The sequence below is a fragment of the Eubalaena glacialis genome, chromosome 19, assembly GCF_028564815.1.
Source record: "Eubalaena glacialis isolate mEubGla1 chromosome 19, mEubGla1.1.hap2.+ XY, whole genome shotgun sequence".
NCBI classification, from domain to species: Eukaryota; Metazoa; Chordata; class Mammalia; order Artiodactyla; family Balaenidae; genus Eubalaena; species Eubalaena glacialis.
The window spans coordinates 37,428,010-37,455,730 of NC_083734.1; the positions used below are offsets into that span (position 1 = coordinate 37,428,010).

The window sequence follows — 27,721 nt, forward strand, 5'->3', positions numbered from 1 at the left end:
TCATCTTCTGGGTTAGAGGTGGGTGGAAGGTCAACCACGACCAATACAAAACCACTCCTCAGCTAAGCCCCTCCCCATCTAGCTTCCTGTTGCTGTCCATCAACTACCTTGTAGGCGGGACTTTGCCTCCCGCCAGTTGGCTGGCGAACATGTCGTTCACTCTTCAGTAGGCTTCCGGTTGGTGCCCTCTACCGTCCATCAGTGACATTTCACAGTTCTATTGGCCAAACCAACGTCGCTCTAGGTGCCTCTCTTTGATTGGTTGGTGGTGCTGTCGGTCCCCAGTGTACCGAACTCTTATTGGTGAACGCTGCCGTCGCTCGGGCGGTGGCGGGCTCCGGGATTGGCGGGTGCTAAGCGGGCGGTGTCAGGCTCTCGGTGGCGGCGGAGGCGGCGGAGGCCCGGGAGGAAGATGTCGTAATGAGCGGTGGGTCCTGGCCGCTGCCGGCGGGGTCTTCCCGGCTCTCAAGGGTCGGGAAGACGGGCAGAAGCCGCAGGGAGGAGGAGCCGGGGCTGGGGGTTCCCCCCTGGGGCCGGGCCTGGCGCCGGGGCCCGGCTCCGGGAGGGGCGGGGAGGGAGGATTCCCGCCCGGAGGAGGAGCGGGGCTGGCCAGCCAGGCGGAGGCACCCGGAAGGGGGCGTTCGACTCCCCGCCCCCTCCGAGCCCGCTGGGCTGGAGGGCGGCGCTTCCGGGGGCTGGCGAGAGGAGCGGGCACCCAGGGCGGGCCTGGCACCCCCTCCGCCCGGTGGCCGACTTGCGTGAGCGCTACCAGGCCCGGAGACGTTGCCTGGGTCTGCTCTGAGGAGGCGGTCGACGTCTTGTGCGCTTGTTCTGTGTTCGGGGACTCTCTTGCACTCTAACTCTAGGTGCCCAGCCGCAATTCAGGGTTCTCCCGTGTGCAGAGAGGGGCGGGGGAATGCTTGAAATTCCGACGGCGCCAACCACATGGGCACTGCTGGGCGTGGAAGCCAACCTAGTTAGTGATGTATCCCAGTCGAGAGATGGTGTCAGGACACGAGGGCACTCCCTAGGCAGATGACCTCTCGCCTTAGACTGCGGAGTGGGCAGAAACCTTTTAATATTTTCACTTGCATCTTTGAACCTCCAACTAGATTATATGCCAGCTCTTTGCAGAATTGTGAAACGTTTAAGAACTTGTTGACAGAGCTCCCAGCCTGTTACCTGACATCCCGGGCGGGGGAGGGAGGGGACTGCTGAATCCCAAAGGCCAGGAGCAAACCTAAGGACTGACAGAAGAAATAAAACAAAATGGATACTTACTTTCTTCCTCCACCCCACCTTTGTCCCCATTACGGTTCTCAGCCTCCTACCCATGCTTCTTGGCTTATGTTCCTGGTGGCTTTCTAATTTTAGATGAAAAGGAACTGCGTCTTCTTCTCTGGGCCATTGACAAACTTGTCATCACTTCATTCCTTGGTTTTGATTCCAATATACTGTCATGTCTAATTGTTTCTTAATTAACTTGATCCAGAGGGACTCAGTCTGGCTTTTCTCAGTGCACATTCTCCCAAAGTTTGTTTCTTCTGAGGCTACTTCTTGCTCACTTATTTGTTTTCTTAGAGAAAGGGAGGGAGGAGCCGGTAGTTCTGCTTTAAACAATTGGCCCATGGTCCCCCATTACATGGGTTTCATTGCAGATAGAAGAGTGATGATTGTTGCAAGGTACACTGGCAATGCACTGTCTAAAACTTGCATCCTGTACCCCAGAAGGCATTAAGTATCACAGTGGAGGGCTAAGTGTTGAGTTGGTATTTTGGATAAGATTTTCTGGGCTAGAAAGTTTAGGGTGTTGGCCAGCTCACAGTTAGGCTTTGAAGGGAATGATGGTGGAGTCCACACCACAGGAGTAATTTTGATTTGATAACACAAAGAAACCTGTTGTCTGCAATAATGAATATAACTGCAGTGTCTTGTTTTGTTTTAAATTCTTGTGTGCGATGAAGGGGGCGAATCTGTCAGACAACCTATCAATTGGGCTGATGATGTCAGTGTTCCAGTGGCTTCTAACAGGCATTAATACCTGTTGGAAATGGATTCTCATTGGCTGGGGCGATTGGTAAGTTTTCTAATTCTGGTTCTTCCACTTGGTTGTACAGAGGCTTAACCTCTTTGTTTAAAAGCAGCAACAACAACAACGACAAAAAAAAAAGAAAAAAAAAAAAGCTGGTCTGACATAATTATGAGCCCCCTGAGCTAGGCTGCTAAAGACACAGTCTCTTTGCCGAGGAGACCCAAGTAGAGTTAGTTCATAATTGGAGCGTCACCTGACTGCTCAGCAGGGAGAACTGACTCCAGGAGGAAGAGTTTGGCCTCACTGTTGACAGCACATAGACTGGCAGGCTCTTTTCTCTCAGATTCTATTAAGTTTGGGCCTCTGGAGGCTTGTCAGAGGAGAGAAGAAGCTTTAAGAAGATTCTGGCAAATGCCTGGGGGAAGGAGCCTCATGGCATGACAGCAGAGAGGACAGTTCATTTTGATATCTTTGGCCTTGAAATTTCTAGTTCTTCTGTTGATGAATAGCAGCCTTTCAGAGAAGTTGCATAGTCTCTTGTACCCTAAACAGTTCTTTGCTATAGGTATGTGATCATTCCCAAGCTTACTTTACGCAAGTATTGCCCAACCAGGGCCTTTTTGAAAACATTTAAGCTTGTTGCAGCTAACCAGTAGACCCTGGTATTGGCTTGGGTTTAGCGGTCTTCTAGACCTTGCTCACTCCCATCTATATGATGGAAATGTAGCATGTTCTTCTAAGACTTACCTTTACCCCTTCTCTGTAGACACACAGATTGGAAGCCTTACTTCCAAAGATTGAAAAACTTAGGAAATATTTTGGAGGAGATGGAACAATAGCCACAGAATGAAAGATGCAGAGAAACACTGGGTGTGTAGAGTATCAGAAAATGTAGAGATGTGAACACTTCTGAGTTTAAATGATTACATTGTCCAATCTGAAACCTTGTGGGCTGCAGACTTAGAGCAAAATCTATTTGGAGAAGCTCCAATATTTTCTTATTAGTGTATTGGGTGATAAATCTGGAGCGTCCCTTTGAGCAGCTTAACTGGATTTGTGAACGTCGTCCCAGCAAGCTCTAAGCGAGGACACTTGGTTTCCGTGGTGGGCTGGAAGCCAAGATGGGCTGAGAAATGGACACCATTATGGAGTACATTTGTTGATGTTTTTGCTTTTTTGTTTTTGCTTTGCTTTTGTTTGGATCCACGTGCAACTCCTCCACAGACTTCCTTCTGTTGAAGGAAGGGAAAAAGCTTTCTCTTTATTTCTTCCTTCATAGTGCCAGCACTTAGATCTTTGTATTTCCGAACATAGTTGAAAGTCTCTTTCTCTCTGAAGAACTACTTCCTCGGTTATCAGATCTTTTTTTGGCTAGCAGCATTCTCTTAGGAGACCTCAGGGTGGGGAGGTCTCACTTTGCTGTCAGTTATCTGTTGGAGCTGGGTGGAAAGATGAATGAAGTGGGTAAAAACATGGGGCATTACTAACTTAAGGGCACTGTCAGCTTGAGTAGGAAGGAGATTAGAGATTGCCCTTGTGGAGATGTTCCCGGGTAGTACTGGTTGATTTGTTCCAGTTGACAGGATTCCAGAATGGAAAACTGATTTTTCTACTGCCTCACTCGAGGCTGAGAAGAGAGCCCAGGAGCAAGCTGAGTCAGCACTGGCAGCTTGAGGGACGCTACCACTTCCACTGCACGTCTAGGTCGCAATCTTTACGGATGCTCTGAGGCCGCCACTAGCATAGGGGATTGCTTCTCATCAGGATGGGCTTCGAGCTGGCATGCTCTTGGGAGATGAGCTCCACTCAGGAGCAGAGGAGTGTAAAGAGCTAAGTGCCCTGTTTTGCTGCTTCTCGGTTTACCCTCTGTGAGCAGCTCCGAGCAGTGTTGAGATGTCAGGGCTGTTTGTGTCACAGGAAGAACGTGCTTGCAGACCCAGCTGTTTGAATCCTTCCTTTGGCCATTTCCCCGAGCTATAGTTTGTTTCAGCATCGGAACTGCATGCTGTCCCTAGCCAGAAGCGCCACCACACTGAGAAGTGTTTGTCCCCATGCTGTGATTTAGGCTGTTAGGTGGTCTCTTTATCTCAGCCATGCAGTGAAAATGGCTCAAGAACCAGCAGGCACTGGCCTCCACACTCCCAAATGTCCTCTCTCCAGAGCTTCCTCTTTGGGGTGTTTGTTACCTCTTCTAGGGGACTTGGTGGAATCACAAAGCTGCCTTTCAGAGGGTGTAAATAGGCAGTAAGAGACAGCAGGCAGGGCCACGTGATTGGATGTGGAATATTTCTGCCCCTGGCCAGTGTCTAACTGGGAGTCTTCTCAGACTAGCCTCAGAACAGACCAAAACATTTCCCAGCCATCAAAAAAGTAAATGGTGAGCCAGCCCTCTCGTCCCAGGGGAAATGAAGTCACTACTCATTTCAGAACCGATCGTAGCCCCGGATGAACGTGTGAAGCGACTCACAAAGCAGAGAGCACGTGTTTGTGCCTCATGATATTCTTTAGTGGGGAAAAGTATGTCTTGGTTTCTTTTTTTCTCCTGTTTTCAACAGAGTTCTGAGGCCCAGTATTTTTGTACCATTTCCTGGGACTGCTTCTGTCAGAGTGAAGAGTTCTCACCATCCCCTGCTGGCTGCCCCGTGTCCCCACTCACTTCTCCAGGGTCCCTTCCAGTCTGATAGGATGCAGACTAGCAAACGACACGGTCACGTTTTCAGGAGAGAGAGTCAGGGTGGAGACACATAAGAGGTATTCAGACAGCAGGTACGCACGTTGTCTTAACTCACTTGGAATAGAACTTCTTCCCAGTACTTGTTAATTGAAAGAAGCATTGAGATGTGGTGCCCGGTGTGTGGTGATGAGGTATGGGCTTTGAGAGTTCTGTCCAGGAGAAAGACCAGACCGTGCTGGTCCACGCACAGGCTCTTGTCCCCGTGTGAGGTGACTGGCAAAGTTGAGTTCCTTCTGGGACTGGATCGGCAGAGCTGACCTGGTGAGTGGATCCCAGCCTAGTGCCAGGATATGCAAGTCTGCAGGTTTTCTCCTTTGGTTCTTAAATTCTACTCAGGCTCTCCCGCTCTGCAGCCTCTAGGATTCATTCATTTATGCACTCAACAAGCATATATCGGGCACTTGCTGTGTGCCAGGTTGTGGGGCGGGCGGGTGGGGGGTGCATCACTAAGTAAGACAGAGAGAAGTCCCTGCCTTTAGGAAGCTTACATCTTAGTGGGAGACAATAAATAAGGCTAACTAGTAGATACTAGACAATGAGAAGTGCTAAGGGGAAAAGCCAAATAGAGGACAGGAGAAGTGAGAGGAGCGGTTTACATAGGGTGGTCCGGGAGGGGAGTCTGAGTAAAACCCTGAAGGAAGGGAGGGATTGAGCCAGGCTCAATCTGGGGAGGGGGTGGTGAGAACTCAAGCAGAGAGAACAGCAAGTACAAAATCCCTGAAGAGGGGCCATACCTGGCATGTTCAGGAACAGCAGGGAGGCCAGCGTGGCTGAAGCGGTGAATGAGGGAGAGTGACGGGGATAAGTCAGAGAGGTCACATGGGCCCCTTATGTGTCACGGTGTGGACTTTGACTCTTACTTTGACTGGGAGACGGAATGTACTGGGGGCTCTGAGCAGAGGAGTAACATGATTTCATTTAAGTTTGATGGATCTCTGGATGCGTGTTGAGAATAAACCAGCAGGGACAAGGTCAGAAGCCCAGCTAGGAGGCTTTCGCAGTTATCCAAGTGAGAGATGATGGGGACGTGAACCTGGGTGTTAACAAGAAGTGGTTGTGAAAGCAATCAGAGTCTGAACATATTTTGAAGGTAGAGCTGAAAGTGTTTACTGACAAGTGTAGAGTGGAAAAAAGAAGGGTCAAGTATGATTCCCAAGGTTTTAGGGCTGAACAGCTGAAAGGATGGAGTTCTGTTCACTGCCGTGGGGAAGTCAGAAGAAGGCACAGAATTAGGGAGATAACAGGAGCTCTGTTTGGGGCTAGGTAGATTTGAGTTGCTTATTAGTACATCCAAGTGGAGATGTCAGTAGACAGTCAGATATACAAGTCTGAAGATATAAGTTTGGGAGTCATCATTATATAGAACCTATATGTATTATTGGTTTCTAAAGCTCTGAGACTAGATGAAATCCCCCAGCAAATAGGTGTAGACAGAAGAAAAATAGGTCCCAAGACCAAGACTGAGCCCTGGAGCAGCCCAACCATTTAGAGTTTCAGACAAGGACCCAGCAAGGGAGTCTTAGAAGAAGCAACTGGAGAGGTAGGAGGCCACCCTACAAGCCAAGTGAAGAAATTGTTTCAAGATAAGAGGGGCCAGCTGTCAGATCAACACCAGCTGAGGTCTAAGAATTAACCATCGGACTTGGCAACGTGGAGGTCACTGGTCGTGGGAGCAGTTTTTGTGGTGTGGATGGGAGGGGGCAAGCTGGCTGGAACAGGTTCAAGAAAGACTAGCAGGAGAGAAATGAGGGACAGCAAATATGGGTGACCCTTGCAAGGAGTTTTGCTTGAAAAGGAGAGAAATAATGGATCTTGGCTTATAAAGGGAATTTTAACTTCTTGATGTAATTGTGGACTCACATCAGGGTCACGGGCTGAGGCTGGGGTCAAAGTTGGGAACAGGGAAGACAGGATGGCTCAATAACTGGGTGGAGACAAGATCTCCATTCTTTAGCCTGTGGCATTAGCCACGCCCAGAACTGTTCTCATTTCATGGAAAGTCAATGAAATTCCTTTTACTGTTACGGAGCCCTTTATATGGTTATTATAGTTGTTGGAGATTTGCTTCTCAGAAATGCTCAGAGCAATTTGGAGTCTTTCTTGATCCTTTCTCCAGCTAAGCTGATTCTCTAAGCCCATTTGTCAGCTCCCTTTGAGGTCCAACTTTGTTCTCTAAAACCAGCTGTGGCTTGCTTTTCCCTCACCAGCTCTGAATTCTTCCAGGCTAGGCAACTGGAAAAGACTGGGCTTAGGAACGGTTTTGTTGGCTTCAGGCCCAACTGAGCTGACCAAAATAGCCAGCAGGAGAACTGTCTACACAGAGTGAAATTCCTCCAGGGGAAGTACCGTAGCAGACAGCCAAGATGGCCATAGCCAGGGTGGTAGGACCCCACGAGGCAATAAAAACCTACTACCCCAGGCTTGGCTGTGGAGTTTGAGCCAAGTTCTTCCCCAGAGCCTGCTGTTGTGGTATTTCTTTGGATCCCTTCTCTCTCAGCCCGTCTCAAGAGTAGTAGTCTCAAGTGAAAGACCAGTGGAACAGCCCCTAGTCTGATGGCCGGGGCTCCGGGGTCCCACCTGAGGCCTCTTCCTGTTATGTGGTGCTTGCTCCCTGAGTCAGCCTATGGAAAGAGCCCTAGAACAGAGCTGCACTCCCTGCTCCGTCATGGGGGGTGGGGGAGTTCTGTGAGGGGTGCCGTGGGGCATATACACTGGCACAGAGCAGGGGCACTTGCCCCAGACTTGGGGAGCAGGAGGGAAGATGTCAGGAGAGTTATAAATGAGCTCTGAAGAGGGACCGGAGTTGGCCAGACAAATGGGAGCAAGTGTGCTTAGGCTCCGAGTGAGAGAGGACATGTTGTAGTTCCAGAAATGGAAAAAACTGAAGTGTTTGTCCGGAGAGTTGGAATGGCAAGAGATAAAGCAGGAGCGGGGGAGGTGCAGGGAGGGAGGGGGCGGCTTGTTTCGGCCTTTATTAGGTTATCTTAAAATCCTTTGGAAGCTATTGAAGGATTTAATCTGGGGAGTAACTGTGTGGGATTTACATTTTAAAAGAGTCTTCAGACCAGATGGTGGAGGCTGGATTAGAGGTGGCTAGGCCAGAGGCTGGGAAGCCATTTTGAAGGTTTGGGGCCGAAGGTGGTTAACGCCAGCATAATGCAGATGGAGAGAGGTTTGTATTTAGGAGGTGGACCCAGGAGGACTTGCTGACTGAATGGTGATGAGGATGGCGTTCAGGTTTCCTTGTGATTGAGAGGCTGGTTTAACCAAAAATATTCATCATTCATTCAGTCTGCAGGCACTGAAGTGTCGCTGTGCTGTGTTAGGCTTGATGTAGCAGTTCAGCGGTGAAAACAGACCTGGGCCACCCTTCCATGAGTGTGGAAGAGAGACATTAAGCCCATGATTATTTAATGGGTGGTGAGTTACCAGAGGAGTTAACCTCATCTCAGGGGTCCTGGAAGGCCTTTCTGAGGAAATGACATACCTGTTACATTACATAGTGGGCTCTCGGGGGGGGGGGGGGGGGAACCTGCCTGAGACCTGAAGGGTGAGTAGGTGTTAGCTAGTGAAGAGAGAAGAAGAGAGCTCTAAGCAAGGAAAGGGCAGCGGCAGAGATGGAGGCTCTTCAAGGATCTGGAAGGAGGCCCGTGGTGGCTGGGGGTGAGAAAGCTGGGGAGAGATTGGGCAAAGGTGACAGCTCAGTGTTGGAAGTTCTGTGGCCAGCCCAAGTGGAAGGCCCACAGAGGGCTGGAGGTACTGGTCCGCCACTCAGAGGGCAGATGTAGGCCATTCATAGACCTGGGAGTCCTCAGCCTGTGGAAGGTACCTGAAGCCATGTGAGTGGGCACAGTCACTCATGGAATGGGTGTTGGGTGAGAAAGATGATGTTGAGGAACATCTGTATTGAAGGGGTGGCAAAAGGAAGAGGAGCCCACAAAGGGAAGAGTTGGCCGGAGAGGTAGGAGAAAATCCATGAGGATTTCAAAGAGGAGGGAATCGTCAACGGGTCAGAAACTGCTGAAGGGGGTCAGTTGGATTTAACAATGAGGAGGTCCCTCGTGACCTGGGCAAGTGCAGTGTCAGTAGAGAGCTGGGGTGAAAGTCCAAGTGAGAGAGGAGGGGGTAGCAGAGTGCTGGCAGCTTTTCCACTAAGTTTGGCCGAGAAGGGAGGAAGCTGTAGCTGGAGGGACGGAGGTGCAGATGAACGATCTGTATGTACATCAAGAGCCAGGACACTCAGGGGATGCTTTTCCCCTCGTTTTGGAATTAAATTGGCTTCCAGCATGGGGAAAAGGAAAGTCAGGTGTGGTCCTATCAGGCACGAGACGCCTCCCAACCCCTGTCTGGAAGGCTTGTCTGATAGCCTTGGAAATTTTCCTTGCAGCCTAAGAGAGCTACTATTGCTTATGTAGTAAATCACCGTAAAACTTCACGAGCCAGGGGACTGTTGAGAAAGTTTTAGCCAACCCAAATTAATGAAAGTCTGAATGATAGCACTCTGAAGGAAATGCAGCCTTTTCTTCCAAGAATATGCAATAACCCCACTTACCAACGTTGCTAAATGTAGGTTTCAGTGAGCAGGTATAAACTGCTGTTAAAAGCAAATGGTACGATTGAAACAGTGGCAGTGGTATAAAACAGTTCCCTAACTATGCCTTAGAGTCCCTTTGCAGGCTTCATACACTATTTAGCCTCGCTTTGAATAGTATGAAGGAAAAGCTAAGCACAATTTATGTCCAAATTATACATTTTAAATATAAGGCTCCAAATTAATGAGGTTCTAAAGTACCTTTGAATATAGTCCTGCAGTTTGGCATCTGTGCTACTTTTTTTTTTTTTTTTTTTTTTTATTTATTTTTGGTGGCATTGAGTCTTCGTTGCTGCGCACGGGCTCTCTCTAGTTGTGGCGAGTGGGGGCTACTCTTTGTTGTGGTGAGCGGGTTTCTCATTGCGGTGGCTTCTCTTGTTGTGGAGCACGGGCTCCAGGCGCGCAGGCTTCAGTAGTTGTGGCATGTGGGCTCAGTAGTTGTGGCTCACGGGCTCTAGAGCGCAGACTCAGCAGTTGTGGCGGACAGGCTTAGCTGCTCCGCGGCATGTGGGATCTTCCCGGACCAGGGCTCGAACCCGTGTCCCCTGCATTGGCAGGCGGATTCTTAACCACTGCGCCACCAGGGAAGTCCCAGCCACCAGGGAAGTCCCTGTGCTGCTTAACCACTGTTCATTTCCAAACACCAACTGGAAATGCTGCTTTTCCCTTTCATGGGTAATCCCAGGATATAATTCTGCAGTGGCAGGGAGATTAGTCTCTGTTTTGGTTGCCCAGGTCCACAGCCCAGGGGCCACAAAACTCTGAGTGGCTCTAGGAGAAATACTTAAAACCACTGGTTTGAGATCTGGAGGAGTATTTCAGGGGCCAGCCGGGAAGGCAAATGAAACCAACCAAGACAGTGTGGGTGGAGCGCCCACAGTCTGCAAGGGCGTCAAGACTCTGCTGTAACTTATTAACTGAAGAGCCTCTTAGCCCAACCCAGTCTCCAGACAGTTTGAGTCCAGGGTGATAATGACTGCATGGGGAGAGAGGGAGATGGGAAAGGGAGGTGAATAAGCACTGGGTCAGTTTTCATTTTGTTTGCACTCTGTCCTGTTCTAGTGTCCTTCAGTTTCATAACAGGGGATGTCTGAGGGAGAGTCAGTCACCATTTTTAGCTAAGTGAACCTGAGCCCAAGGGAGCCTCCTGGGAGAGCCCCTGCCTTCCCTTCCCAGCCCTGCCAGCAGCTAACTCATCCTGTGTTTTTATCGGCAACATGGTTTGAGGATTATAAACAAGTTTAAATTCTCAAACTAGATCATTTAGTCCAACTTCCCACCCCATCTAGACATCCCATCTCTGACAGAGACACACATCCTGCCTCTGGCTAAATGATTCCAGAGAAGGGAGAACATTACCTCAGGAGGCAACTGATTCCATCTTTTGAAAGTTGTCCCCTCTAATAAACCAAAATTTCCACCCCAAAGTCTACCCATTGAACACATGTATGGAATAAACACCCTGGTGGGTATCGCTCCTCTGGTGTCCTGGTCACCACCATGGCTGCCCTCCTCTGAACGAGCGCCATTTGAAAATCCCCCTTTCAAAATGTCCCTCAGGACGGAACCTGACACTCCAGATGGGGCCCGAGTGCAGAGCAGATGAGGACTATTATTTTCTTCTATGACTGAACTTCTGGAAATTCAGTCCAAGATTGCAGTAGCCTTTTCAGCCACCACATCTAGATTCTAACTGCTTTCCATTTAACTTTGAGTCAAAACCACTGGGGCTTTTTCTCATGAGAACCGCTAGTAAGCTCTGTCTTCCTGTTCTATATGCATGTGATTTTTTTTTTTTTTCTTAACCCAAGTGCAGTGTTTACTCAGCTTCAAAGTTTAAACCACCATTTATTGATTACCCCCTGTGTGCTCAGTGTTTTTCATATTACTGACGCCTCCTAGAATCCTGTAAGGGTGACATTACCTCTGTTTTACAGACGGTGCACTGAGGCTGGGAGAGGAATGCCCCAGCCATCCCACAGTCTGAATTCTCATTTCGGTCTGGAGCCTCATGCTCTTAAGCACTGCACATACCAGTTTTTTAAGATCTCTTTGAACCCTAATACAGACACCCATTGTGTTTACAGTCCTCAGTTTTGTGACATCCATAAAGTTAATTTGCCTTCTAGGTCTTTTGCATGGTTTCCCAAACTTGGGTGGTGGAGAGACTGCTTTGAAGCCGCGTTTTCCAGCCTCTAGGGCACAAAACCAATTTAGTGAGTCACAACCGGCATTTTAAAAAATGAAATAGAGTAGAAAAATACCAAAGCCCATGACATGTAGCAAGGGCAAATTTTGTTTCAGGAAATTCTTATTATATCAGCACAGGACAGGGAAGTGTGTGTGGGGGGGGTGTATATGCGTACACTGGGTCTTGATGTAAATTGTTTTTATGACTGTGCTTCATGGTCTAAATAGTTTGAACACTGCTCTAAAGGGAAAATGTTTTTCAGTCAACTTAGATTGTTTTCATTATAAGGCTGCAGCCTTAATTATGTATGCACATAAATCTGTTTATCAACTCATCGATCTAGTTCCTATAAAATTTAATTAAATAACTACAGAAAAGCCAATAAAATTCAAATCAACAACATCATTTTGGGAGGAAAACAGTTGACTGAACCCAAATTGCTGCTGTCAGTGTAAGCGCAGCAGACTTGACATCCGGGCTCCTTGAGTTACGCATGCCCACCCTGCAGTGTCTAGTGCCCAGCAGCATGGTCTTTCCAGGCTTCTGAAGAGCCGTCATTCCTCACTTTGCACAGATGTATCATGAATTACATGTGCAGAATTGAGTTGTCTTAATTAGCCCATGTAGTTAGAGTGGTGCCACTTGGTACCAGTACAGTTGTAAACACACACACAGGCCCAGAAATGTGCAAATCTTGGTTAAGCAGCAGTCACCCAGCGATCTATAGTATATGTTCATTTTTAAAACATGATCATCACAGTGAAAACACAAGAATAAGACATTCTGGTAGAGAAAGCACAAACCTCCGAGGAGAAGCCTGCATATCCTGGTCCTGGCATGCACCCGTAGTTTGAGACCCTGGTTGACATCGTAGCAGCAAACTGCTCAGGATGGCCTGGGTCTCAGCACTTAGGTGGAGGCATGTTCAGCTTAGCCCCCAAACCAGACTATCATCCTGCCTGCAGTTCTTTCCCTCCTCGTTCCTAAGAATACTATGAACATTTCAGTCAGATGCCTTGTTGTTATAAAGTACACAGTGTATACCATTCTCTTGATGTAGCCAACCAAAACCCCCAAAAAAGAAACAGGTTTGTTCAGCATGACTTGTTTTTTGGCAACCCCATGCTTATTCTTTGTGATCACTGCTTCCTTACCTCAGTAATTGTAGTTGCTGTTCAGTCATTTGTTCTAGGATTTTGCTAAGGATCAGTGTCTGTAATATTTCAGGATCCACATACATGATTTTGCCCAGAGCTCCCCTCTGGCTCCTCACACAGTTTGCAAGTGTGCCTGCAAAGTGTCTCCCTACTCTGGAGTGCAGTTCATGTGGCCTTAGGGCCTGGAAACCATTTAAGGCTTTGGTGACCCTACTGTACTTACCTGTCCTGGGCTGCAGTTCCCGCTTTACCTTTTCTTTACCTTTCCCATTTAAGAATCATTCCCCCAAAGAGAGAAGCCAGAGGCAGCTGAAATGTGAGTGGTTCCGCCTTCTTCCTGACCTCTGCCTGTCTTCTTTCTGCCAGATGCCCAGCAGGGGCTCCATGCCTGAGTCATTCTGCCTCTTCGAGTCTCTGAGTAATACCCTTCTTGTTTCGGTACCTCCTGAAACCTCCTTTCCAAAGGTCTAAGATACAGGTCTGACTCTCTGCCTGGTGTTCTTTTCTTTAGTGATTTATAAACTATAAGATGGCTTAGATCCTTTCCCCCCAAATTCTCCTGATTTCCATTTTACTTGTATTTCTCTTAGATCAGACTTAAGTTCAGAGTAGAGATTCCTTTCATTACTTCCTCAACGTTCTTTATTTTCCTTTATTTAAAACGAGTATAGTAGAGTGTATTCGTTGTGGGGAAAATGAGAAAATACAGAAAAACAGAGGGAAAAATTCTTTAAGTGAAGAAAAAATCTACCACCAGGAGATAATGGCTTTTAACATTTTAGCCCCTTTTTTTTTTTTTAGACTTTTTCCTGCTATATTCATATATAGAAATATATACACGTTTAAGGAAAAATAGGATTTATTATATTTTCATTCTCATTATATTCAGTTATTAGCTCTCCTAATCTCAGTGATACCTATGGGGCCATGCCTATTGTCCTATGTAAAACTGTAAATTCATTTAAAGTAATTACCTGTGTGCTATATGTAATCTATACCTGGGCCATTGTGCTTATGTGGTGAAGGCTGAGCATAAAGCGCTCAAGACTTTTGCATGGAGTGGGTGTGTCCTCCTTGACAGGGATCCTGGCCCCGAGATGCTTCTTTCCCAGGCTGGCTTGGCATCTGGCTACAGCAGGAGTGAGCAGGAAGCCTGGGTCAGAGCCACAGGATTAGCTGGGGGGTTCCCCTGCCCACCGTATAGGGGTTCCAGTCTAGCTGGGGAGAGTCAGCAGTACCCGGCAGAGAGGGCTCCATTAGGTGGCACAGCGTAGTTACTGAAGCCAGTGTTATTATAATCTCGGTATCTTCACGTTATCCTAGACTTTATGATGGTTGGAGGAGACGGTCCAATAGAGGCAGGACCAGCTATCCTCACAGCCTCAGGTGGCTGAGTCTGAGAAAGGGAGAAGGTCGTCTACTGAAAGAGTTGTAGGGTTGCTAACCTTGAGTGGGGAAGTGTGGGGAAAGGTCCTTAACCTCTCATGGGGAAGCAGCCCAAATAGAGGCAAAAAGAAAATCCGAGGCAAGGGGACTTGGGTTCTTTTCGGGCATCACGGGTATTACTCCATCTCTTTTCTTCCAACAGATCCACAGACCAGCATGGCTGCCACTGCCGCTGTCAGTCCCAGTGACTACCTTCAGCCTGCCGCCTCCACCACCCAGGCGAGTGGGCGATGGGCTCTGAGGGTTGGGGGCTGCATCAGCCTGGAAGGACTCACTGAAGCTGACATGAGACCGCAACTGAGCTCTGCCCTGGCTAACTATAACTCCCCGAGGCAATGAGACCAGGGAGGGTTCATTTTTCCACTTTTTCTGAACTAAGAAACTAGGGCCACTCATCTAAGGTGCCACAGTTGAGTCAGGGGGAAAAGCAGGATGAAACTCAAGTCCTTTCCTCCAGACCCCACTGGCCATAAAAGGAAAACAGAGACTGTGTCCCCGCACCCTGGAGGCTCTTTCCTTGTAGCTTCGAAAGAACAGCCCTCCTTGATCGAAAAAGTCATGTCCCAAGCACTGGAAAACACTCTTCCAAAGGGTTTATTCCTCCTGTCCCCCTCTGTTTCTTTTTCCCTCCCTCCCTTCCTCAGTCCTTCCTCACTTGATGACTCAGTAAGGTGGGCTAACGGAGCTCCATCTATAAGCTGAGGGTGATTCCGTGTCCCCATTAGACACTATTAGGCCAGTGGGGAGTAAGTGGTCAGCCCATGCTGTTAGTTCACCCCGTCAAGGGGTGCTTCTGGGGAGTTCCTTCCTGAGAAAGGCATTTCTCACCCTTTCTCCCTTAATTTCTCAATGGAGAAACCAGCGGGGAAGGGGAGACAGGGGCCACTGCCAGGAGAGGATGCTGGCTCCCTGCCCGCCGGTGGGGAGGAGCCTGCGAAGAGGAGAGGATCTTAGAGGGCGGGGCGGCTGGGCAGCAGGCCTCATGTCTCACTCCTTCTCTCCACGTGGTGTTTTGCAGGACTCCCAGCCATCTCCCTTAGCCCTGCTTGCTGCAACATGTAGCAAAATTGGCCCTCCAGCTGTTGAAGCTGCAGTGACGCCTCCTGCTCCCCCGCAGCCCACACCACGGAAACTCGTCCCTATCAAACCTGCCCCTCTCCCTCTCAGTCCCGGCAAGAATAGCTTTGGAATCTTGTCCTCCAAAGGAAACATACTTCAGATTCAGGGGTCACAGCTGAGCGCGTCCTATCCTGGTGGGCAGCTGGTGTTCGCTATCCAGAACCCAACCATGATCAACAAAGGGACCCGATCGAATGCCAGTATCCAGTACCAGGCGGTCCCTCAGATTCAGGCGAGCAATTCTCAGACCATCCAGGTACAGCCCAATCTCACCAACCAGATCCAGATCATCCCTGGCACCAACCAAGCCATCATCACCCCCTCACCATCCAGTCACAAGCCTGTCCCCATCAAGCCGGCCCCTGTCCAGAAGTCGAGTACGACCACCACTCCGGTGCAGAGCGCGGCCAATGTGGTGAAGCTGACAGGTGGAGGGGGCAATGTGACACTTACTCTACCTGTCAACAACCTCGTGAACACCAGCGACACCGGGGCCCCCACTCAGCTCCTCACGGAGAGCCCCCCGGCCCCGCTGTCTAAGACTAACAAGAAAGCCAGGAAGAAGAGTCTTCCTGCCTCCCAGCCCCCCGTGGCCGTGACCGAACAGGTGGAGACGGTGCTGATCGAGACCACGGCGGACAACATCATCCAGGCAGGAAACAACCTGCTCATCGTTCAGAGCCCTGGTGGGGGCCAGCCAGCTGTGGTCCAGCAGGTTCAGGTGGTGCCCCCCAAGGCCGAGCAGCAGCAGGTAGTGCAGATCCCCCAGCAGGCCCTGCGGGTGGTGCAGGCGGCATCCGCCACACTCCCCACCGTCCCCCAGAAGCCCTCCCAGAACTTTCAGATCCAGGCTGCTGAGCCGTCGCCTACTCAGGTACCACGCACACCCTCTGCACGCGCCTCCCTCTCCTCCTCAGCTCTAAACGGCTGATGCTCCATCCCCACTGGCTTGCTTTCCTAGATGATGCTGATGCATCTCCCGACCTGACCTGAGTGTTGGGAGTCAGTACTGTTTGGGGTGGGTAATAAGTGGCCATTTCTGCCAGTTCATAGGGCCTCGTACTGCTTATCTTTAGAAATCAGATGCGACATGCCTATGTACCTATATTTTGGAAACTTTCTTTATGGGAGTCTTTTGGCAGGGGGATGAGTAGCAGGCAGATATATACTTTTTAATAATAAAGTTTATTTTTTTATTCTAGAATTACATACTCCGAATGATAGCAAGAATGAAAAAATTCTAGTCAGAACCATAGAATTTGATGTAAAGTAAGAAAACCAATGAGAAAAATGTTGATCATTGTTAATGACAAAAAAAAAAAAAAATTAGGAAGAAGCACCCTAGCTTCATAGCAGGAACATTTAGGATAGATTCCTCTGGGATGCTAACTTCAACAGGAACTTATTTTTGGCATTCATTAAGGTGCTATAATACTAAAATTTATTTGGCTTTGCAGGGCAGGTTTTATGCTTTGTGTAAGCCTAGTAAATGCCAGAGATTAGGCCCATGTTGAAGATGAAGAACCTGGAACTCAGAGAAGTTACCCAGTATCCAGCTCTCACGGAGCACAAATGACAAATGACAAAAGAGCCAGGATTCAACTCAGATTTCTGACCTACACTTTTGTCCTTATTCCACCCTGGCCCACCCTGGCTCTTGTGTGTGGCAGGGGCTACACTTAAAATTGTACAAGGATTTTTTTAAATATAAAAACCAGCTCCTGCCATGGAGGAATTTATAATCCAGCTGTCTGTAGAGAGAACCGAGGCGTCAGAGTGAGTGATGGCAGTAGGGAGTTGTGTAGTCTCCCAGGTGGAGAAGTGCCCTTGAGTTTGAGCTGTGGACATAATGGACGCACAGGAAATCTGAGGCCTGCCCTCAAGTGCCTCCTCCTTTCTGGCATGTTGCATACTGCCAAGGGGTTTTCTATGAATCGTGGCCTTCTATGAATGTGAGGCTCCCTTATCAGACCTACCTTAAAGGTGAAGAACTGAGGCGATACCCGCTGCTCCTCGAAGTGCCTCCCCTCCCTTCCCTGAGGTCCTGTGTCTCGAGACTGATGGAGGCAGGGCTTAGAACCAGGTCTTCCTAAGGAAATAAGCATACGTATGCAGAAAGATTTAGCTACTGCATTACTTTGTAATGATGACATAGTTTTCCAGTATCCGGAGGTGAGGTGCTGTCTGTTACCCAACTGTAGATTTAGGCTGTTTCTAATCTTATCGCTAAATAAATTCCTAAAAGTGGGTCAAAGGATATGCACGTTTTAAAAAATGTATTATACTCTGTATCAGAGAAATTGGCAATCCTCAGCCCTGAGGTAAAATCTGGCCCATCTATCTGTTTTTGTAAATAAAGTGTAATTGGAACACAGGCATGCCCATTTGTGCAGCTTTTGCACCACAAGGCAGAGACCTCACGACCTGCATAGCCTAAAATATTTACTCTCTGCCCTTTACAGATAAAGTGTGTTGACCTCTGCTCTACATTGTGGGAAAGAAAATGTTCTAGTAACAGAAACTTCAGATATGCAGAAAATAGCAATGATTTGCAAAAGGGGCACATACCAGAAAATTGAGGATGAGATGTGTATTTATTAAGAGATAACATGGGGTTTGTTTGTTTGCTTTTAACTGAGAACCACAGTCCTAAATAATCCAAGAATCAAAAATAACCCCAATCAAAATCACAGCAGAATTTTTTTTAAAACAAGTAACTTTTCCCCCTGTATCATTTGAGTGTAAGTTGCCACCATGCCTCTGTTATTTCCAAATGTTTTATAGAAAGTGTGTAATTCTTATACGCAAGGAGGACAACAGCACAACCTTCAAACATAGGCAATTAGCAAGTAAACACACTGACGTCTAATTCAGACCCCATTCAGGTTGCTCATCACTTGCCGCAATGATTCCTTTGTGGCAAAAGGATCTCATCCAGTATCACACATTCCATTTAATTGTCATGTCTCCTTAGTCTGTTTTGACCTGGAATAGTTCCTCAGTCTTTACTTGATGTTCATGACCATGACACTTTAAAAGGCCAGTTACTTTGTAGAATGTTCCTCAGTTTAGGTTTGTGTGATGTTCCCTCATGGATAGATGCAAGTTGTACACTTTTTTTTTGCAGAAGTATCAAAGAAGTGATGCTGTGTTCTCACTGCATCCCAAAAGGAGGTGCATGATTTCGATTTGTCTCAGTACTGGTGATGATTAAAGTGATATTTAGCAGGTTTCTGCACCTTAAAGTTACTTTTTTTCTGTTTGTAATGGATTAGTATTTTGTAAGGAGATACTTTCTGTGTAAATATCTCATTCCTTATCAGACTTTTGCCTACTTATTTTAGTAGCTTTTATTGTGATAGAGATTTTTTTTTTTTGGCCGGACTGCAAGGCATGTTGGATCTTAGTTCCCCGACCAGGGATCGAGCCCCGGCCCCTTGCAGTGGAAGCACAGAGTCCTAACCACTGGACTGCCAGGAAATTCCTGTAACTTATTGTAAAATAAAAAGTTAATTTAAAAAAATCTCTTATCATGGGACTTCCCTGGCGGTCCTGTGGTTAAGACGCTGCACTTCCACCATAGGGGGCCTGGTTTCGATCCCTGGTTAGCGAACTAAGATCCAACATGCCTTGCTGTGCGGCCAAAAAAAAAAGTTACATTTACAGAAAGGTTGCAAAGGTAGTACAGAGTGTCTTATACCCCTCACCTGGTCCCCCACCACCACCTTGTTAAACATCTTACATACCAGGGTACATGTGTCAAAACTAAGAAACTGACATTGGCATGTTACTGTTCACTAAACTCCAGACTTGATTGGATGTCACCATCCAATCAGTTAATCAATTATGTGCTTTTTCTGCTCCAGGATCCCATCCAAATACCACATTGCACTTGCACTTTCACAATCAATTAATGTCCTCTTTCTGCTCGAGGATCCCATCCAAATACCACATTGCACTTGTGGGCATTATCTCCCCAGGCCCCTCTGGTTGGATAGCTTCTTAGTCTTTGTTTTCCATGATCTTGACAGACAAGAGGCACATTGGTCAGGTATCCTATAGAATATCCCCCAGGCTGGATTATGGGTTTTTGGAAAGAATACCACGGAGACGAAACGCCTCTTTTCGTCACATTATATGAGGGGTACACAACATCTCTGATGATGTAACATCCCTGATGTTAACCGTTATCACTTGGTTAAGGTGGTGTCTGCCAGGTTTCTTCATTCATCAAAGCTGCTACTTCTCCCTTTCTCAGTTCTTCGGAAGTGAGTTGCTAAGTCTCCCATCCTCAGGGGTGGGAGTGGGGGTGACAATTAAGCTCTACATCCTGGAAGGGAAAGTATCTATATAATATTATTTGGAATTCTTCTATAAGGAAGATTTGTCTCTTTTCCATTTATTCATTTATTTATATAAATTTATTTATTTATTTATTTATTTTTGGCTGTGTTGGGTCTTCGTTGCTGCATGCAGGCTTTCTCTGGTTGCGGCGAGCAGGGGCTACTCTTCGTTGCCGTACGCGGGCTTCTCATTGCGGTGGCTTCTCTTGTTGCAGAGCACGGGCTCTAGGCACGCAGGCTTTAGTAGTTGCATCACGTGGGCTCAGTAGTTGTGGCTCATGGGCTCTAGAGCGCAGGCTCAGTAGTTGTGGCGCACGGGCTTAGTTGCTCCGCGGCACGTGGGATCTTCCCGGACCAGGGCTCGAACCCGTGTCCCCTGCATTGGCAGGCGGATTCTTAACCACTGCACCACCAGGGAGGTCCCACCATTTATTTTTTTATTCGATCATGTATTTATGTCAGTAGAGACTCATGTATATTTATTTTATACTTTGGGTTACAATCTAATACTGCGTTACTTATTTTGTTGCTCACATTGTTTCAACTCTGGCCATTTGGAGCTCTTTCTGGTTGGCTCTTGCATCTGTGTGACATACTCCCAGTCTCTTTTGTTTCTTATCAGCTTTTTTTAAAAATAAATTTATTTAAATTTTATTTATTTATTTTTGGCTGCATTGGGTCTTCGTTGCTGCGCACGGGCTTTCTCTAGTTGCAGTGAGCAGGGGCTACTCTTCGTTGCAGTGCACGTGCTTCTCATTGCGATGGCTTCTCTTGTTTTGGAGCACGGGCTCCAGGTGCGCGGGCTTCAGTAGTTGTGGTGCGCGGGCTTCAGTAGTTGTGGCACGCGGGCTCAGTAGTTGTGGCGCACAGGCTTAGTTGCTCCACGGGTTGTGGGATCTTCCTGGACCAGGGGTCTAACCCATGTCCCCTGCATTGGCAGGCGGATTCTTAACCACTGCGTCACCAGGGAAGTCCCCTTTTCAGCTTTATTGAGGTATTCACATACCATGAAATTTACCCTTTTAAAGTGTACAACGCAGTGGGTGGGTTTTAGTATGCTCATGGAGTTATGCAACCGTCACCACTATCTAGTTTTAGAACATTTTCATCACCTCAGAAAGACCCCTTTAGTGGTCACTCCTCATTTCCCCCTTGCCCCAAGCCCTAGCAACCACTAATCCATTTTCTTTTCTTTTTTTTTTTTTAATAAATTTATTTATTTATTTTTATTTTTGGCTGCATTGGGTCTTCATTGCTGCACATGTGCTTTCTCTAGTTGCAGTGAGCAGGGGCTACTCTTTGTCGCGGTGCGCGGGCTTCTCATTGCTGTGGCTTCTCTTGTTGCGGAGCACGGGCACTAGGCACATGGGCTCAGTAGTTGTGGCTCGCGGACTCTAGAGCACAGGCTCAGCAGTGGTGGCACACGGGCTTAGTTGCTCCGTGGCATGTGGGATCTTCCTGGACCAGGGCTCAAACCCGTGTTCCCTGCATTGGCAGGCGGATTCTTAACCAGTGCGCCACCAGGGAAGCCCTAATCCATTTTCTATCTCTATAGATTTGCCTCTTCTGGACATTTCATGTAAATGGAATCCTACCATAGGTGATCTTTTGCAGCTAGCTTCTTTCACTTAGTACACTGTTTTCTAAGTTCATCCATGCTGTAGCAAGTGTCAGTACTTCATTCCTTGTATTTTCCCAGCCCCAGTCCTGGGATCAACCATTTGTCCTAGGAATCCTAGTTCCTTTTATTGGAGGATGTGATAACAGTTTTTTAAATTCTATCATTTTCGTCTCCATTTGTTTATGTCAATATGGATTCATAGGTTCCTGTTTTATTCACTGAGTTATAATCCATTAGTATTGTTATTTTGATGTTCAAATTATCCTATGTTTAGCCAGTGGGAGCCCCTCCAAGCTGGCTCTTGTGTTCTTTTCACATGTCACCACCATTCTTTGAGCATTTCCTTACTTTCTGGTATAAGAGGTGTTCCAAGGTCTTCTTGTACTTCCCCTGACCGCAGTCCTCGAATCAGCTATTTCTCCAAGGAGCCCTGGTTTCTTTTAGTGGAGCATGGGATTTAGAAGCTAAGAGCTGGGTGCTAGGTGAGCTCATTGCTCCTGGAGTTTTGCTGCTTTCAGCCTTTCTCAGTGGACACAGTTAAGAAGTATATATAAATATACCTATACATATATATGTAATACCAAGATAGATACAGACATGCACACACATATATACATACATTTTTATCTATATTTCTCTATTTATATTGAAACCTAAGAGTTTCCATCAATACCTCTAATTCCCATCCAGTACCACACAGTTCATTCTCGTTCTCAGGCTCTAACATGCATATTTTTAAAGGCTTTGGACACATATTCCCAGATTTCCCTCCAGCAAGCCTAGACCACTTCACACCCCCTGACGTAAGAACACGTGCCTATTTCCCTACTGTCTCAGCAACAATGAGCATTATGTTTTATTGTTCCATCCTTGTTAGTATGAATTGGAGAAAGACAGTAGTCTCTCCACTAATTGTGCCTCCTAAAGGCTGTTTTCATTGCTTTGATGAGCATTCACAGCACATCTTTTGTGAGGTCATCATTTAGCTGCCTTCTAATTCTTCAATTCGGAGATTTGGCATTATAGTTTTCCATGTTAAGTAAATTAAATGTTTTGTTTCAAATCAACAGCATTTGTCAGCTTAGTACAGGGATGCCATCAGCCCTTTTTGTTGAACATCAACAGTGGGCGAATGTAGGCCTGGGCTAGTTGGAGAAGACTTGGGTGGACAAAAAGGCACCCGCTTCTCCCCTGGGCAGGGAGATGGTGCTGCATTGAAAGGGGCAGGAGGGCTTCCCTGGTGGCGCAGTGGTTGGGAGTCCACCTGCCAATGCAGGGGACACAACAAGAGTGTTATACCAGGGAATGGATGATATAAACATTCTTTAATGTAAAAAAAAAAGGGGGGGGGCAGGAGCCAGGGCTCTCAGGGGGCATTGACTTTTTCTCTCTGGCCCCTCCCAGGTCTACATCCGTACACCTTCTGGTGAGGTACAGACGGTCCTTGTCCAGGACGGCCCCCCGGCAACAGCTGCGACCACCTCCACCACCACTTGTAGCAGCCCTCCGTCCCGTGCTGCCCATCTGAGCGGGACCAGCAAAAAGCACTCGGCTGCAATTCTCCGGAAAGAGCGTCCCCTGCCAAAGATTGCCCCTGCCGGGAGCATCATCAGCCTGAACGCAGCCCAGCTGGCAGCGGCAGCCCAGGCCATGCAGACCATCAACATCAACGGTGTCCAGGTCCAGGGTGTGCCCGTCACCATCACCAACACTGGCGGTGAGGGAAGGCCCCCGGCCCCAGGCGTGGGCAGCCTTGAGTTAAGGTTGGAAGGAAAGGAGGGAGCCTTTGGACTGGCTTGTGCTGCACTTCTCAGTTCAGTGGTAACATTTGGTGATATTTACAGTATGAAAGCAGCCTTGCACATAATCAAAGGAACATTGTAGGTACCTAGCACAAATGGTTCGTTGCATTCTTTAGCTGGGTGAAGGGCAATTTTCAAGGTAGTGGGAGCTCTCTGAATCTCTTCCCTTCGTCCTTCAATGAATTTCCAGCACTTTTTGCATTTGGTTTAGTGGCCTGGGAGGAGTCCACCCACAGGCACTCCCCCTGCTTTGATGGCTTTATGCAAGTCCTAGAGGGCTTGATTTGTTCCAAAGCCCATAGAACTATCTCTCCCTCTAGTAACAAAAATCCCTGGAGACTTTCCTGGGAGCAGAGTTGGTGTCTCACAAGGGCCTAAGGCTGGAGGAGATTCTGGAAAAACACTCCAAGACCATGTGGGCAACGTCTGGAAGTGAATTTGGCCTGTGTAGTGTAGTGGTTCTGGGCATTGACTCTGAAGTTGACTGGGTTCCCATCCAGATTCTATAAGTTCTACATGTGTGATCTTGAGCCTCAGTTTCTTCACCTGTAAAAGGGGGATGATAGTACCTATTTCATGGGGTTATGAAACTTAAGTGCATTAATACATTTAAGATCTCTAAAGTGGTATCTGGCACATAGCAGGCTCTCAAAAATATTAGCTGCTATGACTGTCAACCTTACTATGTGCAGGAAGGAAGAAGGGGGTCAGGCTCCCTCTTCTGCCCCTTTGGGCTTCCTCACCCTGAACTCTGCCCCACTCCTCCCCACAGGGCAGCAGCAGCTGACAGTGCAGAATGTTTCTGGGAATAACCTGACCATCAGTGGGCTGAGCCCCACCCAGATCCAGCTGCAGATGGAACAGGCCCTGGCTGGAGAGGCCCAGCCCGGGGAGAAGCGGCGCCGCATGGCCTGCACGTGTCCCAACTGCAAGGACGGGGACAAGAGGTGATTTGAGGAGACGGGCCAGGCGGCCAGCCTGGCATGTGTCCTGTTCCCCAAGCCCTCCCTGGGACACAGACAGAGAGGGGACCAGGTAGCGGCTCCGTGCTCTCCGACCTGACCCCACATCCTCTCTCCATCCTGTCCCGCCCCCATCTCTCTACCTCCCGCTCTCTCTGCTTCCCATTCCCTCCACCCCACCCTCAACCCAATTCCCAGGTCTGGAGAGCAGGGCAAAAAGAAGCACGTGTGCCACATCCCTGACTGCGGCAAGACTTTCCGTAAGACGTCCCTGCTGCGGGCTCACGTGCGCTTGCACACCGGCGAGCGGCCCTTTGTCTGCAACTGGTTCTTCTGTGGGAAGAGGTTCACACGGAGTGACGAGCTCCAGCGGCACGCCCGCACCCACACAGGTCTGCTCCCCTCCCCTGCGGCACCCTCCAGCCCCTCCTGCCCCCCCACTCCGCACTTCCGCTCCCTGCCTCTCTCCCCACCCCCACTCCATTGTCCTCAGCGACATGGAGACTCCTGGCCTGGCCAAGGAACTGCGGCACTGAGCGAGAGCTACAGACTGTCTCCTCGGGGTGCAGGACTACCCGGAAAGTCTCGCAAGCCATTCCTTTATTGCAGTGTTTCCCAAAGTGAGGTCAGTTGCGTTGCACAGCCTTGATGACTTCTGCCATAAGCTGCATATTTGTTTAACGATCAGTGGCGTCTTGTGCCAGGCACTATACTGCACATTCTACCCATTAACTAATTTAATCCTCATAACGACTCTATGGGGACAGTACTTTGATTGTGCCCATTTTACTGAGGCATGGAGAGGGGGCCGGGTCACACAGCCAGTGACTAGTGGAGCTGGTTCAACCCAGGCCCTCTGGCTCCCAAGTTCACGCTCTTAGTCACTATCCCACATAGCCTTTCCTACTGTTATTTACCGAATGATTTTCCTTAAATCACTTCACTATTTTTACTTACTATTTTTTTCACTATTTTTACTCTTTTATGTCCAGTGCAGTATTATTTTTCACATCACAGGCTTGGGATCATAGCTAAGTGTTTTAACGTACTGGCAAACAAATACAAAACTATAAAGTAGAAAATCGTTCATGCATCTACTACCCAAGATTGTCCTGGGTGTCTCCAGTGGTCCACGGCACATGCTTGGAGAACTGCCGTTCTGGCAGATGCCCCCAGTGAGCAGACGCCTGTCCCGGGCCTGGGGACACGAGGCCCAAAGCTCTGGCTCCTGGCCAGCGTGGCGGGGCAGGTTGCGCCCACCCTCTGCAGGTTGCAGAGTAAATACTCAGAACAGCAGCAGACCCAGCCCGGGTGTGTGGCTCAGTCTGGCAGGTCAGAGAGGAGTGGGGTTTTCCTGTGAGGGGGAGGACTTTGAGCCGGGGTTAGTCAGAGGGACAAAGATCAGAAGAAAGTAGGTGACAGGCTACACGGGAAGCGTCCTGGGTGCAGGCGCACAAGTACAGCGTTTGGCACGGCACAAGGAATGGAAACAAAGTAGACTGGAGAGTGATGGGGGGGAGGGGGATGAGGACTGACAAAGGTTCACATCAGTGGATCATGGGGAGCACTGTGTAAGCAGCAGGTAGGCCGGTGACACGGCTTCACAGGTGCCCCTCACACCTCACGTGTGTGCCTCCTTTTCCGGGGCATGGCACTGTGAGTGACGGGCATCTCCTCTTCCCAGGGGACAAACGCTTCGAGTGTGCCCAGTGTCAGAAGCGCTTCATGAGGAGTGACCACCTCACCAAGCATTACAAGACCCACCTGGTCACGAAGAACTTGTAAGGCCAACTGAGGCGGGAGGCCTCGCAGATTGCAGACCCCTGCCTGTGTCCTGCCTGGGCCCCTGGAGGAAAGAAGGCCCACAGCTGCCCTGGGCCCGCCCTCGCCCCTCCCTCCTGTTCTGCGACTGTCCCCACAGGAAGGGACTCTACTGCCCCCATACTCACCTCTTTCTGAAGCCCCTTGGCTCCGCCCTGGCCCTCCCCTCTCACCACAAGCTCCCGGCCTGCCCAGACCGTGGACAGTGGCCGTGCCCAATGAGACGTTCTAAACCAGGACGAGTGGGAACCCTTATTTCCAAAGGAAAAACATGAATTTCACTCCGTCGAGGAGCAAAGTGAGCCCCCCCTCCCCCAAACACTGCCGGAGTTGCATCGTGCCATGCCCCTCCCTCTCCTGCACCTCCCTGGCCCCCTCAGCCACTGCGGGTGCCCCGGGGCCCTGCACCCAGGGCACCACTGGCATCCAGCTCCACCTCTGGAGAGGCTCCAGAGGCCGCCTCCACTCCACATGCCCCTGCCCCACCCCAGCTCTCCTCCAGCACATTCCAACTTTCTATTTAAAAAGTAAAGCTACCCACGGACTCCCTGATTCCCCTCTTTTTCTATGGAGAACGTTGCCTTATACTCTACTTCCGATGATGAACACTGTGTATTGTGTGTGCTTTAAAGAAGTTTTATTTAATTGCTCCCTTCTTCCTGTTCTTGTTACTCACCTCCACCATGCCTGCTTTTAGTTTAGGGTTTTTGGGGGGCAATGATGAGCATACGAATTTTTTTCTCACTCTAGTAATTCTCTTTTCTAAACGACACAGCATTTCAACTCGAATCTGGATTCAGATAAAACACCTTCCCATCCTGAACCTCATCCCTCTCCCCCTCATCTCACCCACCCCAACCAGCCCAAGCCCTACTTGTGTACAGTGTATATTGTAAAATAGACAGTTGTGTCTACTACATGTTTAAAAACATATTGCTTGTTATTTTTGAGGCTTTTAAATTAAACAAAAATCCAACTTTATTTTTAGTTGTAACTGCTTGAGGTATGTTTTACGCATTAAGTGACAGATTTGTTATCCTTTATTAACGATGTACTTTGTTGGTCAGCGCTGGGCTGACAAAAATTTTTTCTTGCTAATAAATTTAGTTGCCTGAGGCAAAATCTGCAACTTGGCACTGCAGCTTCCTTTGTCTTTCCCCTCGGAGAGCTCCGAGAGGGGAATCCTGAGGAGGGAGCCCTGGTCTCTCGGAGCTGTCCGCACTGGGACCAGGGCAGGACCTTGTCCTCCTGACCTTGGCAGATCTAGGCCACAGCCCAAAAAGGGCTTCAGCCACACGGACCTCCTGGCATTGGCACAAGCCCCCAGAGCACCTGGTGGGGGGACTCCAGAGGGCAGGGCCTGGTGCAGGTGTTCCTGCTTTGTTCTTCCCTAAGCCAGTTTTGCCCAGATGAAAGCAGGCATACTCTGCCCATAGACTCAAGTGAACAGCAGTGCCTTCCTTACCAGCAAGTGAATTCCTCCACTCAACTCTCCAACCCCTGGAGCAGGGCTTTGGCCTCAGAGCCCGTTAGTAAGAAGCTTAGGAGAGAAATCCAAAGGGACCTTGCCTCAGTCACTTCCAGAAGGCTAAAGAGTCTGGAGAAAACACGGTTCCCCAAGATCCCTTCCCAGGGTGGAGGGCTAGGCCAGAACCCAGCTCCACCCAAGAGAGAACCCTGGCCACAGTTTCTGTTTTTCTACTATCCTTCACCCCAGCACCACAGGGAAGGCAGCAGGCTGATTTTGGTTTTAGCAAGTGCTGCAGATGTGAAATTTTGGTGGAGATTTTGGGGGATGGGCAGGGGGTGGGACAGGGCTCATTAGGAGATCAGGGGTCAGGATGGTAGGCAGATTGCGATTGGAGCCAGCTCAGTACCTGTGTTTAAACCTAGCAGGGGCCT

At 48.7% G+C, this 27,721-nt stretch overlaps 1 protein-coding gene across 3 annotated transcripts; it reads left to right on the plus strand.

The window, feature by feature from the left end:
• The first annotated feature begins 362 nt into the window (after positions 1 to 362).
• On the plus strand, positions 363 to 26,948 carry SP2 (Sp2 transcription factor). 3 transcript variants are annotated; one of them, XM_061176139.1, is made up of 7 exons: positions 363 to 427; positions 14,294 to 14,370; positions 15,170 to 16,144; positions 22,639 to 22,951; positions 23,809 to 23,983; positions 24,197 to 24,390; positions 25,683 to 26,948. In XM_061176139.1, the coding sequence occupies exons 1-7, from the start codon at positions 421 to 423 to the stop codon at positions 25,781 to 25,783; spliced, it is 1,842 nt and encodes a 613-aa protein (XP_061032122.1). In that variant the 5' UTR covers positions 363 to 420; the 3' UTR covers positions 25,784 to 26,948. The 3 variants fall into 3 exon arrangements, with proteins under 3 accessions (XP_061032122.1, XP_061032124.1, XP_061032123.1); XM_061176141.1 differs by having other exon boundaries at positions 15,170 to 16,021; XM_061176140.1 differs by lacking the exon at positions 363 to 427 and adding an exon at positions 2,000 to 2,077.
• The last annotated feature ends 773 nt before the right edge of the window (positions 26,949 to 27,721 follow it).